Raw genomic sequence first — 15531 nt, forward strand, 5'->3', positions numbered from 1 at the left:
TACTGAGCCTGTGCTCTGGAGCCTGTGAGCCACAACTACTGAGCCCCCATGCTGCAACTACTGGAGCCCGGACACCTAGAGCCTGTACTCCACAACAAGAGAAGCCACCGCAGTGAGAAGCCTGTGCACCGAGACGAAGAGTAGCCCCCACTCGCCGCAGAGAAAGACTGCGCGCAGCAACAAAGATCCAACACAGCCAAAATATAAATAAGTGAAGTTAATAAAAGTACACGTCCACAATCTCTTCTCCAAAACCCTTGGGCTCACTTGCATTTTGGAATTATGAATGTTAAAGAATTTTTTAAAGCACACATAATGCAGCAACCCATAGAGGTCTGAAGCAGCACCTAGATCAAACACAGAAAGTAATCAAACACATTAAACATTGCCACAGTAAAACGTACAAATAGTCCCATTTAGTCCCATTTAATACCATAAATAGCCTCAACAGTTCAGATCAGGTTTTGCTGTAAAATTATATACACAATTTTTTTTCAGAGTTGTTCTGGATTTTAGAATTACAGATAAGAGACTTGGGGACCTCTATAAAATAGATGAATTTGTATGGGAATGGGAACTATCAATCCAAAATTTTAAGAGACCTTCCCTGAGACATTACTCTTTTTAAAGAATTTGGAATCTTATGTGAGAACCAATGAAAGTTTAAATATTAAACCAATGAATCTTTATTATTTAAACAGTTTTCATGGCATTTAAAAAATAAATTTAAAAAATAAATATTTGCATTATAGCAGAAAGTCACATGTGTTGCATCACTCAGTGTTACAATTTAATGACAGGAGATAACTAAGCATCAGCACCATAAAACTGTTAAGATGTTTCTTAAAATTCAAGTAAATACTTCTAAAGCACTGAAAATTCTGTTTAAATACCAACCTGCAGCATCAATAGTTTTAAAAGCTATAACCCAGTGACTGGTTCTCATAGTAGTCAGTGACTGTATTCTGGCAACTGTAGGACAAAGTTCTTCCATTACTAAATATTAAGCTTTCTGATAACCTCCCATTTATCAATAGTATCTCAAGAGTCACAAAAGGAAAGAACTATAAGTTATTTAGAGAACTCTATTTGTAATTTAGATTTGCACAAGGACATGTATTCTAGCAAAAAAGCAAAGACTATTTTCACCATACTAATTTTTTGCTTTCATAGATTCTCAGAGTAAGGTTTAAATAGTAATTTTTAACCCTTAAAAGTCAGCTCAGTTCAATTACAACCATAGAAACTGTACTGGTATCAGAACATAACTATTTTATTACAAAACTTAACAGTATTTACAAAATGAAAAAATAATCAAATGACTATTGCAGGCCAAAGTTAAAGGTTTTTCAGCCATGATTGAAGAAAAATTAAGCAACATTTTCATGCACTCACACACCAGATCATTTGTGAAATATGCAAACTCTTAAAATTCATGTTAGTAAAACTTCCATGTATTCACAATACTTGTATGTTTATTGGAAGATGGCAAAAAAAAAAAATCCATGATTCTGTACAGTAAGTTTAATATTAACACAGTCTGTTCATTTCCTTTAATATTTTTTGGCTTTCATGAATACTCATTGCATTGAACATTTTGCAAGTAAGAATTATAATAGTACCTCTGTCACCTTGCTGAATTCATCACCACAAAAAAACACACTAATAATTAGTTTAATGCTTTTGCAGTAAATGGAACAGTTATAACTCCAAAGTTATATTAAACTGAAGCCTTCATTGTGATCAATAGCTTGGATCAGTTTAGAGCGTAGAGTTTCTTTGTCCGTATATTTTGGAAGATCCAGAAGATTAAAACAGGTATGGGAAACTGGGAGATATTCCTCACCACCTCCTGTTGACTGGATGACTAGTATTAGACTCTTCATACCAAGAATAGGAATGCGATCACTACCTGTCAAAAATACTGCCAAGAAAAAAACCATTGAGCCAACCACTTTTATCAAAACAACAATATGGAGTATCAAGTTATTAAGACAATCACTACAGCAAAGCTTTACAGTAACATTTGCTCTAATGGAAATGTTACTTCTACTGGAAGCCGATCTCCAGAATTTGTGGAAGCATGATTTTGAGACACATCCAAATAATATTTTTTCTTTAAAAGTGTAATCTTAATATTAGCACACAGGAGATGCTTAATAAATGTTTGATACATGAATTACTATTGTCCCTGAAACATTCTGAGAGACCTTCTTTTTGAAAAGAATAGCCATTTAGAACTAGTTTATAAACAAAATGCAGTTTTGATTATGATCCCTTGTTCTACTTGTCTTGTTTCTGTCATTTTTAAACAGAAATTTATAATTGGCAGCCAAAACTCAAATCACTGAAGAATGACCTGTCATCCTATGATATGCACAACAGACACAGATTAGGCTATAAATAAGAGAAGTTCTGGAATAGAGGAGTTCTATTTTCTACACCAATTCCCAAAGTTTTCATGCAGAAGCAAAGAGAAAAAGAAAATGAAGACTGAACACAGAAAAGAGCTATACTGCAGAGATCTTTCTAGAAATTCTAAAAGGAATTACATCCCTAGTTTACTGTAAATCAGTGTTATAAATTGTTTTCTTTCATCTGAAAGAACCAATTCTATTTTGGAAGCTAAATGCAGTTAGCTTTCAAAATATGAAAATGCATGTAATAATGTAGATTTAAAAAAATTAAAAACAGGACCTTGGAATAATAAGGAAAAAACCTTATCCACTAAAGTGAATCAATTAATCTCCTGTGAGAATAAGTTTATTAGATTCCATTCTCATAAAACACAAAATTAGAAATACTTACACAAAAACTGTTTTTTCTTTTCCAATGGTAATTCGTGAAATACTTCCCAAAACATTTTTATTGTAGGATGTTCTGCCCAATATTCTCCTTTGTATTCTGTATTCTAAAAACAACACAACTTTTTATTAATATTAAGGGATATCTTGAATCTGACAAACTGGCTTCCTTAGCACATAAAGCTAACATTGTCCAGGTGTTTGAAACTCATGTGATTCAGTTAATTACTTACTACTTCTTGGGCATTTTGCAACTATTAGTTCCAGGGGAAAGGGAAGAAAATACCTATGAATCAGCAGAAATGTCTCCCCCCTACCAATTCAAAGAACATGATAGGATTGTAATATCATCTTCCAAAGTTAATATTTAAAGGATAAACCAGAATTACTAAAATATTAATGGATTATTAAAGTTCAACATGGAATTAAGTATCTGTAATAATTATAAAATTTTCTTTCCCGATATTGATGAACAGAAGTCATACTAATTATTTTGTATTATTCTATCTTCTCTTTAAAAAATAAATGGCTCTAAGAGCAACACTAGTAATTTTCTGTGGTGGTTCCCAAGACGGCCCTCCAAGATCTCTGCCTCCTGCTGTTCACACCCTTGTGTAGTCCCCGCCCACACCGAACAGACCTGACCTCTGATCATTAGGATACTGTAGATATGAGAATACATGACTTCTGAGGCTAGATGACAAAAACTTCTGTGGCTTTAGCTTCTTTTTGATCACTCACTCTGAGGCGGAGCCAGCTGCCATTTCATGAGGACATTCAAACAGCCCCATGGAGAGGTCCTCATGGTGAGATTCTGAGGCCTTTGGTCAGCAGCCATGGGAGTGAGCCATCTTGGAAGGGAAATTCTATCCTTAAATCTCAGATGACTAACAGCAACAGTCAGTATTATGACTGCAACCACATGAGAGACGTCTGAGCTAAAATCACTGGACTAAACCACCTCTGAATTCCAGACCCTCAGAAACTATGTGAGATAATAAATGTCCCTGTCATCTTTCAGCCACTATGTTTTGGGGTAATTTGCAACAGAACAGCTAACATACTTCCCCTGTAGCACACACCCCTCCTTTCCTTGTTCATCAGGCTCATTTCTATTTATCCTTTAGGGTTCAGATTAAATGTCACCTAATTCATTCACTGACTCATTCAGCACATATATAATGAGCTTTAGTCAAAATTTGGGGCCATGGGGAAACTTCGGTGAACAAAGTTCTTACTTACCTGGTAAACAGTACCATCTATGAGAGGTTTTCCCAGTTTCTGTACCCTAGGTCAGGCTTCTCCTTATATACCATTCACTAAACTCTCTTCCTTTATATTCATCACAGTTCAATTATTTAATGTCCAGCTTCCTTAATAGAGGACAAAGACCATGTCTCACTCTTATTTACTGCTCTCTTCCTAATCTGTTGCATAGTATCAGGCATCCAGTAGGGCTCAGTGAATATTGGCTTGTGGGCTTCTTGAATTTGGGGCTCTTTTTGTAGCCATGATTATCTCAATCACTGAACTCTTGAGAAATCCACAACATATTTGCTATTAATTTATAAAGGTTTGGAGAAAATGGTTTGAATTTTAGAAATCAGCTGATGTATTAACTTGTTTGAATTAGCCTGTGAGCATGTTAGTGGGGAAATGAAAGGAGGATGCCTAGTTTTTTCTATTTTCCTTTTTTTTTTTTTTTTAACCTCAAGATGGTTCTGGGGAAATGTGTACACAGTCCTGATGAAGAAGAGCATTTAAAGTCACAAATCATAATCAATGAAATTATAATGAATCAGGTACACAGTGGAAAAAACTAAGTATACTAAGTACACTAAAATATACTAAAAAAATGTCTTGTCTTACTGAATGAACACTTCTATCAGTTATATCTTCAGGCAAGGTTTTAACTACTTGCTGAGTACCCTTCTAAGGCTCTGGGAATACAGCAGTGAACAAAGAGAAAAAAATCCTGCCTTTATGGTGCTTAACATTTGTAGTGGGGGGTAAGGAGCAGCAGACAGTAAAGACAATTAAGTAAAATTTTATTTAGTCAAATTCAAAGAAGAAAAAAGCACAGAAGGGAGATAGGGATGTATATGTGCACATGTGCAATTTTTAGTAAGTTACCCAGTGAAGGTCTCTGAAAAGATATAAAGACATAAAGGAAGTGAGAGCAAGAAACATTTGGAATTACCAAGGTGAAGAGAATTCCAGACACAGGAAATAGAAAGGCCACAAGACTGGAGGGTTCTAGGCTCAGCAAAGAAGCCAATAAGGCTGAAGCAGAGTGAGAGGAGGAATGAAAGAAGATGAGGCAAGAAGGATAAACTGTGTAGGATCTAAAGTGTGATGAGAGGTCATTACATTGTTTTCATTGTAGAGTGACTGGAGGTGGGGTCCATTTCCACTGGGGTATCCTTAAAGTCAATACAGCTTTCTTCTCTTCAGCAGATCAATTTACCCCCAAAAAGAAATCTTCAATCTCCTTCCTAGAGGATTTAAGCCTGGCTACCAGCTTGCTGAGTGCCAGCTTCAGTTCTACCTGTTTTCCCAGATTCTAAAGCCTCTCTCCAGAGCTGTATTTTGCTGCGTAGGAGAGGGGATGTGGGAGGTCTAACAGTCCCTTACGTTAGCTCTGAAGTGATCCCATTGCTTTTAGCCCTGCCCTGCATCCCTGCCATTACAGCAGCATGATGCGCCAGTTCCTGAGCCTTTCAGAGATTCTACAGTGTGACACGGGTTGCCTCTTGACAACCCTGTCCCTCTGGAGGCTTCAAATTCAGTTTTCTTTGTTCTAAGTCACTCAACTCACCCACCTATTCTCTCTCTCTCTTTTTAAAAATATTGATTTTATTTATTTATTTTCCTTATTTTTTTTGGCTGCATCGGGTCTTAGCTGCAGCACACGGGATCTTTGTTGAGGCATGCGGGATCTTCTCGTTATGGTGCACTGTCTCTTCGGGTCTCTCTCTAGTTGTGGCGTGCAGGTTTTCTCTCTCTAGTTGTGGCACAGGGGCTCCAGAGCGTGTGGGCTCTGTAGTTTGCGGCGTGCAGGCTCTCTTGTTGAGGCGCGTGAGCTCAGTAGTTGTGGCGGGCGGGCTTAGTTGCCCCGTGGCATGTGGGATCTTAGTTCCCTGACCAGGGATCAAACGCACTTCCCCTGCATTGGAAGGTGGATTCTTTACCATTGGACCACCAGGGAAGTCCCCATCCACCTACTTTCTATCTTCCAAAGCTATTTTTTCTCTTGCTCACTGTATTTTTTTGGGGGGGAGGTGGTTATTCCTATTTTTATTCCTTTGTTGTCATTCTAGTGAGATTTTGGGAGGGAGCAGAGAAAAATGTGTTTATTCCAATATGTCTAACCAGAAGTCCTAATTTTTTTTTAATTAAAAATTTTTATTCCCTAAATTATTACACAGTAAAATTGACTTTTTCTGACGTGTGTATAGTTCCATGAGTTTTAAACACATGTATAGATAAACCACCACCACAATCAGGATACTGAACAATTCCATCACCCCAAAGAACTCTCTTGTGTTACCCCTCTGCAGTCACACTCTCTCCATCCCTAGCCCCTGTTCACCATAGTTTTGGCTTTTCAAGAATGTCATATAAGTGGAATCATATGGTATGTAATTCTCTGAGACTGACTTCTTTCACTCAGCATAAGGACCCTGAGAGTCATCTCAGGCGTTGCATGTGTCAATAGTGCCTTCCGTTTTAACACACAGCAGTGTTCTCCTGTGTGGATGCAGCACAGTTGGTTTATCCATTCACCCACTGAAGGACATCTGCGTTGTTTCCAGTTTTTGACTTGTAGATTTTTAAAAACATAATTAAAAAAATAACTTGTAGTAAAATACACATAACCTGAAGCTGATCATCTTAACCTTTTTAAAGTGTACAGTTTGGTAGCATTAAATACATTGGCATTACATGCAACCATCACCACTTTCCATCTCCAGAAGCTTTTCATTTTGCAAAATTGAAACTCTGTACCCATTAAACAATAATGCCTCTTTCCTCCCTTGTTTACAGATTTTTGTGTGAACATAATATCTAGGAATGGAACTGCTAGAGAATGTAACAAATATATGTTTAATTTTATGAGAAAATGTCAAACTGTTTCCAAAGTGGCTGTATCATTTGTATTCTCAACAGCAATGTATGAAAGTTCCCAATGCTTTGTATCCTTGTTAGACTTAGTAACATATTTTTTTATGTTAGCTAACTTAATAGGTATACAGTATAGAACTACTAATGCAAAAGCTGTATCAGAAGTTGCTAGATTACAAAGATGGAAAAATGTATAGATCAACCCTGCATACATCTTTCTTAAAGTTGATCTAACCTAGCACTTTTTACTAAATGTTTATCTTAAGAAATATCTGAGAATTACTTGTATAGAAAAGAAGGAAAAGAAAAAAAGTTGTTTAAAAATTCCCAATCTTCTCCCTAAAGTTTCCTGTATTGGTTAAGGCATCAGTAATGAAGATCATGAGTATTATTTATTCTCTGATAAAAAATTTAACATTGAGACTAATCAGAAAAAAAGGAAACAAAGATCTTAATCACTGTGAGTGCTTTTCATAATGGTTTTCCTAGGATTGAGGCAGAATGAAAACCCATTCAGTTTTAGCTGGGGCTTCTATTCAGCCTCTGTCATAGATAACATTTTTCTATATGAATACCACCAATACCAGAGATACAAAAATGCTATCTAATTCATACAATTAAAATTCATTCATTGTGGAGTAAGAAGGGTACAGTGTTTTCCTATAAAAACGATAGTACTAAATAGTGTACAATGGAAAATAATAAATGAAAGAGCAAGATTTCCATCAACAAGCCATGTTTTCCTTTTGCCTTTCCATTTAAACAATATCATAGATTTGTTTTCCCCTACCTTTTCCAGTTGCTTCCAGTCATAATTTGTATTTCCAATAACCATTGCTTGTAGTTCATTCGGCTGGAAGAGCTGAAGGACTTTTCCTCCACAGACCTTATGAAAGCCCGCATGAAAAGCATCAAATAAGGAAGCCACTGATTTATTGAATATGTAATCCACATAAGCATCAACAAACTCCTGCCTAGAAATGAAAAAGCACACATGCACAGAATATAAAAGTCATTTTTTATAGAGAATACATATTGAAGTCTTATTAAAACTTTGAATGCAGCTGTACTTTTTGCTACTTATGTATAAAACTGAGAAAGTATGAGTAAGGTTCAAAGGGACAATGTCTTTATGAAGAAGTCTATTATTCTTTCTATTCAAAAATCTGGTATATCTATGAGGCATGTACAATCTCTCATTTACAGCCATTCTTAGGCTATTTCTAAGTGAAAGATTTCATTTCCTAATGGGGAGAATGATGATACAAATGGCTATCAAAAATATTTTTAAATTATTCACAAATTATTCAGAATTTATATGTACCATTCCACATACATCCCTAAAAAGAATAACCTCTTAAAAATACTAGGTGACAAAAAAAAAAATGAGAGCTTTGGGATTCAGACTATTTGACAGACTACAGTCTGTTTTTCCTTGGGTTTCAAGGAATCTGATAACACAATTTATTTAAAAAACTAAAAACCCAAGAGGGACACTAAGTATTCTTTAAGGATAATCATTAAAGATTACAAGTGCAGTTTCTTTTCAAATGTATGTGCACATACATATAAACACACACATACACATGAACACTTTTGATGCTTTTCTTCCTGTTACGATACAAAAGGAAACTATGATGAAAAAAGGAAACCCCTTTACCCATAATTAGAACTACAATTTTATTCAATATGTTCTGTTAGACACAAATACTTTATGAGCTATCTGGTCAAACCAATAATGAGAATGGGTACTAGAGGATTTTGATATTTCATACTCTTGTTTTCCAAATTAAAAAGGATGATTCTATAAATGGGAATACTGGTAAATTTAGTCATCTACAGATAATCATTTTAGCAAAGTTTAAAATAATACCAAACTGAATTTACAAAGAGGGGAAAAAAAAAGGTTAAAGGGGGCCCTAAGGAAAAATTAATAATAGCATATGCTTATCAGCATAAGGTTCTGATGAGAAGAAACAGATAATTTTGTAATGCATAATTTTATAATTAATCTAATTAGAAAGTCAAATTTATACTAGTTAAGTCTCGTAAGTACAAAAGGTTAAATTGTTTTATGTGCTAACATTTTTGCCTTCAACACTTTCATTATGTAACTAGGACTGGCAGTGCAAAGATCAAAATTCTTTAAATTACTTCTAAACTAAATAATCTATGGGAAACAATATTTGTTAGAAACTTAAAGAATTAGTCCAACAATAGAAACTTTAAAAGCTGAAAAAAACAATCTTTCTAAATCATAGTCAAAGTTTTTCAAAACCAAGATTTTTTTTAAAGGGTAAGTAGAAAGACCTAAATTTTTTTCACATTATTTTTAAAACAGCTTTATTTTTTATCAAAGTAGAAGTATATACAGTTTAAAATGTCAAACAGTAATAATCCCAACAGCCAACATTTACTGAGCACATACATGTGCTAGGTACTATTCTAAGCATTTTTAAATTATCGCCTCATTTAATCCTCAAAATAACCCCATGAAGTATGTATAATTTACCATCCCATTTTACGGAAAAAGAGACTATGAGGCATGGAGACATAAACTAATTTACCTAAACTTAGTTATACAGCTTCTAAATAGTAGAATCAGGATTATAATCATTTGGATCAAGTCCCTGGCAATTTGAAGAAAACTATTTGTTAACTATTTTTGCTATTCCTTCTGATATTTACCTTCAAACTTCAACAACACAGTTCCATTGTTATTCCTTGATTTACAATTATAAATATTATCTGATGAAGTGAATACTGAATATTGGTTCAATATTTATTGTTAACATTTTTATGATTATAAATATTCAGCTAGGGAATATTCTATGATTACTTTTCTTAAAAAGAACTTTTGTTTCCCTTAGGTTGCTACCTCATCTCCAACTTCAACAGAAATGTCAATCTCCTCTAGATTCATTCAAATATATTAGGTTGCATTTTTCTCCTGAAGACATTCCTCCTGGAGCCCTCCATCTTCTTGATCTACCGCAGATTGATTGCTCTTTCTAAATCATGTACACACTGCTGTTCCTCTTTGTCTCTCCTATTTTTTTTTTTTGGATCCCCTGTCTTCCTCGTTCTTGGTTCAATTCCTTGTTTTGATAGGACACATCCTCCAGTAACTTCCTAAGAAAAATGCGTTGGAAGTAAATTCTGAGACTCTGCATGTATAAAAATGTTTTTATACACCACATACTTGATAGTTTCAATATAGAATTCTATGTTAAAAATAATTTTTTCCCAGAATTTTGATCTCCTAGCTTCAGTGTCATTCTTTAGAAGTCTGATGTTATTTTGATTCTTAATTCTTTGTGTATGGTCTGCTTTTTTTTTTTCTGAAAGGTTTTAGGGTCCCTTTTTCTTTGGGTTTTGAAATTTCATGTATTTTTCCCTTGGCATATGTTTTTTCAGTTCCCATGCTTTCCATCTTAAAAGGCATATCATTCAGTTCCGGGAATTTTTTTTTCATACCATTTCTTTGACAAATTTCATTCATTCCATTTCCTTCAGTGAATTTTTTTCAGTTTTTCATAGTATCCTTATGGATGCTACTCTTACCATCTTGAGGATACTGATTTCAATTTTCATTGAAGTTTTGTTTTTCATCCTACACTGTGTTTCCTTGGCATTCTTTTTCACTGTTTTGGTCTTTTCTTAAATGTCTACTGATCTTTGGTTATTCATTTACATTTAAAAGTTAGGCAGTTTTCCCAGAGAAGAATCCTCCAATATAGAGTGTCAAGGAGGAGGGAGCTGTAGACTGTCACTTAATCTCCCTGTTTTCATTTCAGCCCTTTGTCCCTGGCTGTGCCTAACTGCCCTCAAATCCAAAGTTCCTTTAGTTCAATCTCCCCAGAATGTAAATTTCCAATCTGCCTATGCTGGAGAGGGGAAGTTGCCAGCTACTTGTGTACTAAGGGAAATGGGTTTCTAACTGCTTCTTATAACAGCCAATCTTTCTCTTTCCAGCTTCCCCTTAAACTCCACATACATATACATTTTAACCTGTTTTTTATTCTCAATGCCTGAGCCTTTGTTCTGCAACATGAACTGTCTGCCTTCCTGGCTCCCAGTCCATCTTATGTTGCAGCTTTTTCTGGCTGGCTCAAGTCAGGCACCACTGGTTTCTAGCTTCCAAAAATGTGTTTGCTGTTGTCTCCTCTCCCTTCTCTTTGTTCTTGTTGTTAATGATCTTTTAATCCCTTTATTAATGTCTTAAAAGGAGCAAAAGGAAGATTAATTACGTCCTTACCATTCAAAATAAGTTTTATCTGAGTAAAAACTTAAGGTTGTGACATATTTCTAAATACAGAAGAAAATGCCTACTGAATCTTTTTACTACCACTGATGCTGCTTATAATTCACTTACCGATTTTGTTTGTTAACAGCTGTGTCTGCACCATTTAGAACCAGTTCTTTCACTTCTGTTGCACCAAAGTTTTCAACTGTGATCTATTAATTTAAATTTTTAAAAAAAGTCAATGTCAGACTCAAAACTTATTAGATTATTTTAATAACCTATTATTATAATCTACCTTTCTCTCATTAAATATAAGAAGTAATAAATTTGCAGTAAAATTCTGCTACCATAAGCTTATTTGTGAATTCTGCATAAAGCCACAACTAGAAATCTTCCTCTTCTCTGGCAGTTTGAAATCCTACCTTGACTAACTAATTACAAATTAACAAGGTGTTTGGTTTGTTAAAAACAGGAAACTGAGTATTTATCGTGTGTAAAACTTCAGAAGGGTCACTATAGGAGTAAAATATTAGAAAGGATGTTTTCCACTGACAAGTGAAAGACTCCAAGTCAGAATGCATTCAGTTTAGACTAGCTATGCATTCTTCCCACATGATAGCTGCTACTCTTGAATTCTTCCTTGCTGCATTCTTAATTACAGGTTGTTTTTCCAGTTTGCCATTAATTTGGTCTATAAAGAGCCGGTTATTTTGAAACTTTTTATTTCCCTTACTAGTGTGTTCATTTTCCTATAAATGTTACCATTCCCACCTTTCAATCTTTCCTCTTCCTATTCCCTTTTTTTTTGAATATTATCCTCCTCTTTTAAAACATTTTTTTTAGTATCTGTTGTCTATAAAACACTATGGTGGGAGTGGGATGATAAGAGATGAATAAATCCCTGCTCTGGAGTTTACTATCTAATAAAAGAGGAGAAATGTGATATGTAAACAACTCATTATAATAAAATAAATGCTATAATAGAGACATGAACAAAATACTATCAGACCACAGAAGAAAGAAAACTTACTTCTAACTAGAGGAAGTATTAAAAACCTTGAGGAAGAAATGTCATTTGAAAAGCACCAAGAAGGGTAAGTAGGGCTCTGAAAGATTAGGAGAGGGTGGAAATTTCTGACTGAGGACAGAGATTGAACAAAAGAATAGATATGAGAGCAAATATCAAAAAAAAGTATGCCCCTAAAAAACAGGGATGGTAAGGTATATAAAAGAATATTGTGAGACATGACAAAATGTAGTATGAATGGAAGGATACAATGAAAGTTAGAAAGAAAGCCAGATTACAAAGGTCTTTGAAGTCCATTATAAAGCTATTATTCTACAAGTAATAAAGAGCCACTGAACGTCTAGGAAAGAAATGGTAATAGGAAGGAATGTTTCAATTACCACAGTTCTTAAATATACTAAGCATTCACAAACTTGGTGATTGATAAATCAGAAATTAAATTGCTTGGAACCCAATGTTTCAGTCAACTGAGATGATCAGTAAAGATTCAATGATAACTGACATGGTTATAAGTGAATCAACTGAAAAGAACTAAAATTTCATAGTAAACAGAAGTGCAAGGAGGATTTTTTTTCTTGAAAACAATTAAACATTACTAAAATAAATTAACTTATTTCCCCTAAATCTATCAAATTTTCTTATAACTAAACTATGTGCCAATTCTTAAAATGATCAAAGAATGGATAAACTTTTTTGAGGGGGCACATAATTTTTTTGGTAAGTTGTGTGATAGTGGAATATGTTATCTTTTGTCAGCTTTGACCATAAAAACATAAAGAGAACTGTTTAGGGATGGGGGACACACAAAGTTTTTGAAAAGAAAAGACATAAAAAAAGAAAAATTGAAGGTTTTACCATTTTCCCAAGAGTCTAATTTATAATACTGATATTGTTACTTCTGAAGTGACTTATAATCCTTGCTGATTTTCTCTTCTTTAGTTGTCAACTAGTCTACTTCTGCCAGATTCTCATTTGTCAATGGCCTTGCACGTAACTGGATGATTTACTGAACACCCCTCTCAGAGAATTAAGTTCTGCATCTTTTACAAGATTTGCAATTTCATTTTCCAAATAATATTCCAGTGTATTTGTATTTGTATTGCATCCAACCGTAAGACTAAATAATAGGCAAGGATGAATGTTAGTGTGAAAGGGATATCTGAGTGGGAATTAATCTTTTAGGTGGCAAATTCATTAGTGAATATTTTCATGTTACAAGAACCTATGCTTCTCTAAACATTCGTGTAATTGCAGACTCAAAAAATGAACACTTGAATAAAGAGGACCTCTTGTATTTGTAAAGATCTTTAGTATAATGTTAAACAACATAGGCTTTGAAGTCACAGAGCTGGATACAAATACTATCTCTGAAATGTGATGATTGTTTACAGTTTTCTTTATATGTAAAATAAGGATAATAATACCTATCTCTTGGGATTATGAGGATTAAATGAAATAATGCATGTACTGTGACTAGCATATAGTTAATGCTCAATAAATGTTAGCTAAAGGGTTCTTTAAGAATTCCATCCATCAAAATAAAGAAAAACCATAAGGCACAGCTGATAAATAAAAAGGGATGATGAACACTCAGGCTACTCTATGTCTTTCCATCTTACCGTAAAATTAAGACAAAATGTTTCCTCAACATTATCTTCTGGATAATCCAGTAACTGTTGCATGCTTCTGAAAAACAATATATATGTTTCTTTGAAGTAAAATATTATTGAGTATTTTGACTATTTTGCTTATGACTAAGTATATATTTCTCATTCATTCTTGATCAAATCCTTTTGTTAATTTGTACTTTTATATTTGTTTCAGAATGGTGGAGGTACAATGGCCATCTTATAAACAATGCTGAAGAAAAAAAAAACCTACTCTAAGGCTTTCATCTCTTGCTTTGAATACAAAAGCATGTATCCACCCATTTTCAACACTTGTTCTTATTTATATACAATTTTTATTCCATTTTATGTAATAAATAAAAAGAAACTTTACATATTACATGTAGGAATGAAGGTGATTAGAAGTAAAAGTCCAAATTAATCATTTAACTACATTCAGGAAACATTACCTTCCTAAATTTATTATCAGATATTCACAAAGTATTGTTAAACTAAAAATTCAGTACATGGTTTTATACACATAACGCTTTCAGTAGAAAATTCTCAGTCTGAGTAACACAATGGGTTTTCCTTTATTAGAAGGGCTATTAGTTTATTTTGGAAATTCAACAAGAACAACAGAAACATAATTATTCCTAAAAGGAAAGCTTCTGAACATTCCCCATTTCCTATTTTCTAAACCCCACTCTTGCCACTTTTTACAACTAACCTCCCAACATCAGGCATTAGTTCTTTCAAATCATCCAGAGATGGCTTCTTTTTTAGCAGTTTCTTATACAAAGCCAAAGGAAAATGGAGGTCCACAATAGTAAAATTATAAATTGCTAATCCACAGATAACACCAATCAAGTGGAACAAATCACTGTCTTCAAATGTCTAAAATTATAAAGGAAAAATAAGTAAAGACTTGTTCTCCAAGTTAAAATATTAAACTTTCTCTGATTACAAAAACACATACTTGTGGTAGAAAATTTTGGAGATACAGAAAAAAGTAATGAATAATAGGAAAAAAGTTCATTCTCATTCCCATCTCCCTGGGACAATATCACTGTTAGTATTTTTGCACATTTCCATTCAATGTATTTTCTGGGACAAACAAAATTAAAATTTAGTTGAGATGATACTAAACATATAATTTCACAACTGGCTTTTTCCCCAGAAATAGAATCATTTTCACATCATTAAGCATTACATTAATAAATGAAATAATTACTAGAACTTTTTTTCTGATTTAAAAAATTATACACATTCAAAATTTGGAAAATAAAAAACCTAAAGAAGAAAATGAATTAAACACCTGTAATCCAATCACTTAGAAACACCCAAAAACAACGATTTAAAATTTTTTAAATGTATTTCCATCTACTATAAGTTCAGAAAAATAATTTAAAACATATTATATTTAAGGCTTTCTCATTTTTCTAATTACAACACAAGTATTTTCTTATGTCATTAAATATTCTTCCAGGACCTCCCTGGTGGCACAGTGGTTAAGAATCCACCTGCCAATGCAGGGGACACAGGTTTGAGCCCTGGTCCGGGAAGATCCCACATGCCGCAGAGCAACTAAGCCCGTGCGCCACAACTACTGAGCCTGCGCTCTAGAGCCCATGTGCCTAGAGACTATGCTCCACAATAAGAGAAGTCACCGCAGTGAGAAGCCCACGCACCACAATGAAGAGTAGCCCCCGCTCACTGCAA

At 34.1% G+C, this 15531-nt stretch overlaps 1 protein-coding gene across 9 annotated transcripts in view; it reads right to left on the reverse strand.

Moving 5' to 3' along the window:
* Positions 1-1255: 1255 nt before the first annotated feature.
* HERC4 (HECT and RLD domain containing E3 ubiquitin protein ligase 4) overlaps positions 1256-15531 on the reverse strand; it is a 130454-nt gene continuing 116178 nt past the window's right edge. For 8 of the 9 annotated variants that reach the window (XM_082408608.1, XM_082408604.1, XM_082408602.1 and 5 more), the window contains 6 exons: positions 14540-14706; positions 13822-13888; positions 11305-11387; positions 7720-7903; positions 2809-2911; positions 1256-1924 (listed from right to left, as the gene is read on the reverse strand). In XM_082408608.1, coding sequence (XP_082264734.1) covers positions 1716-1924; positions 2809-2911; positions 7720-7903; positions 11305-11387; positions 13822-13888; positions 14540-14706 — 813 coding nt within the window. In that variant the 3' untranslated portion in view covers positions 1256-1715. The other variant, XM_082408610.1, reaches the window with a different exon arrangement.

Source organism: Balaenoptera borealis, assembly GCF_965194805.1.
Source record: "Balaenoptera borealis genome assembly, chromosome: 10".
NCBI lineage: Eukaryota > Metazoa > Chordata > Mammalia > Artiodactyla > Balaenopteridae > Balaenoptera > Balaenoptera borealis.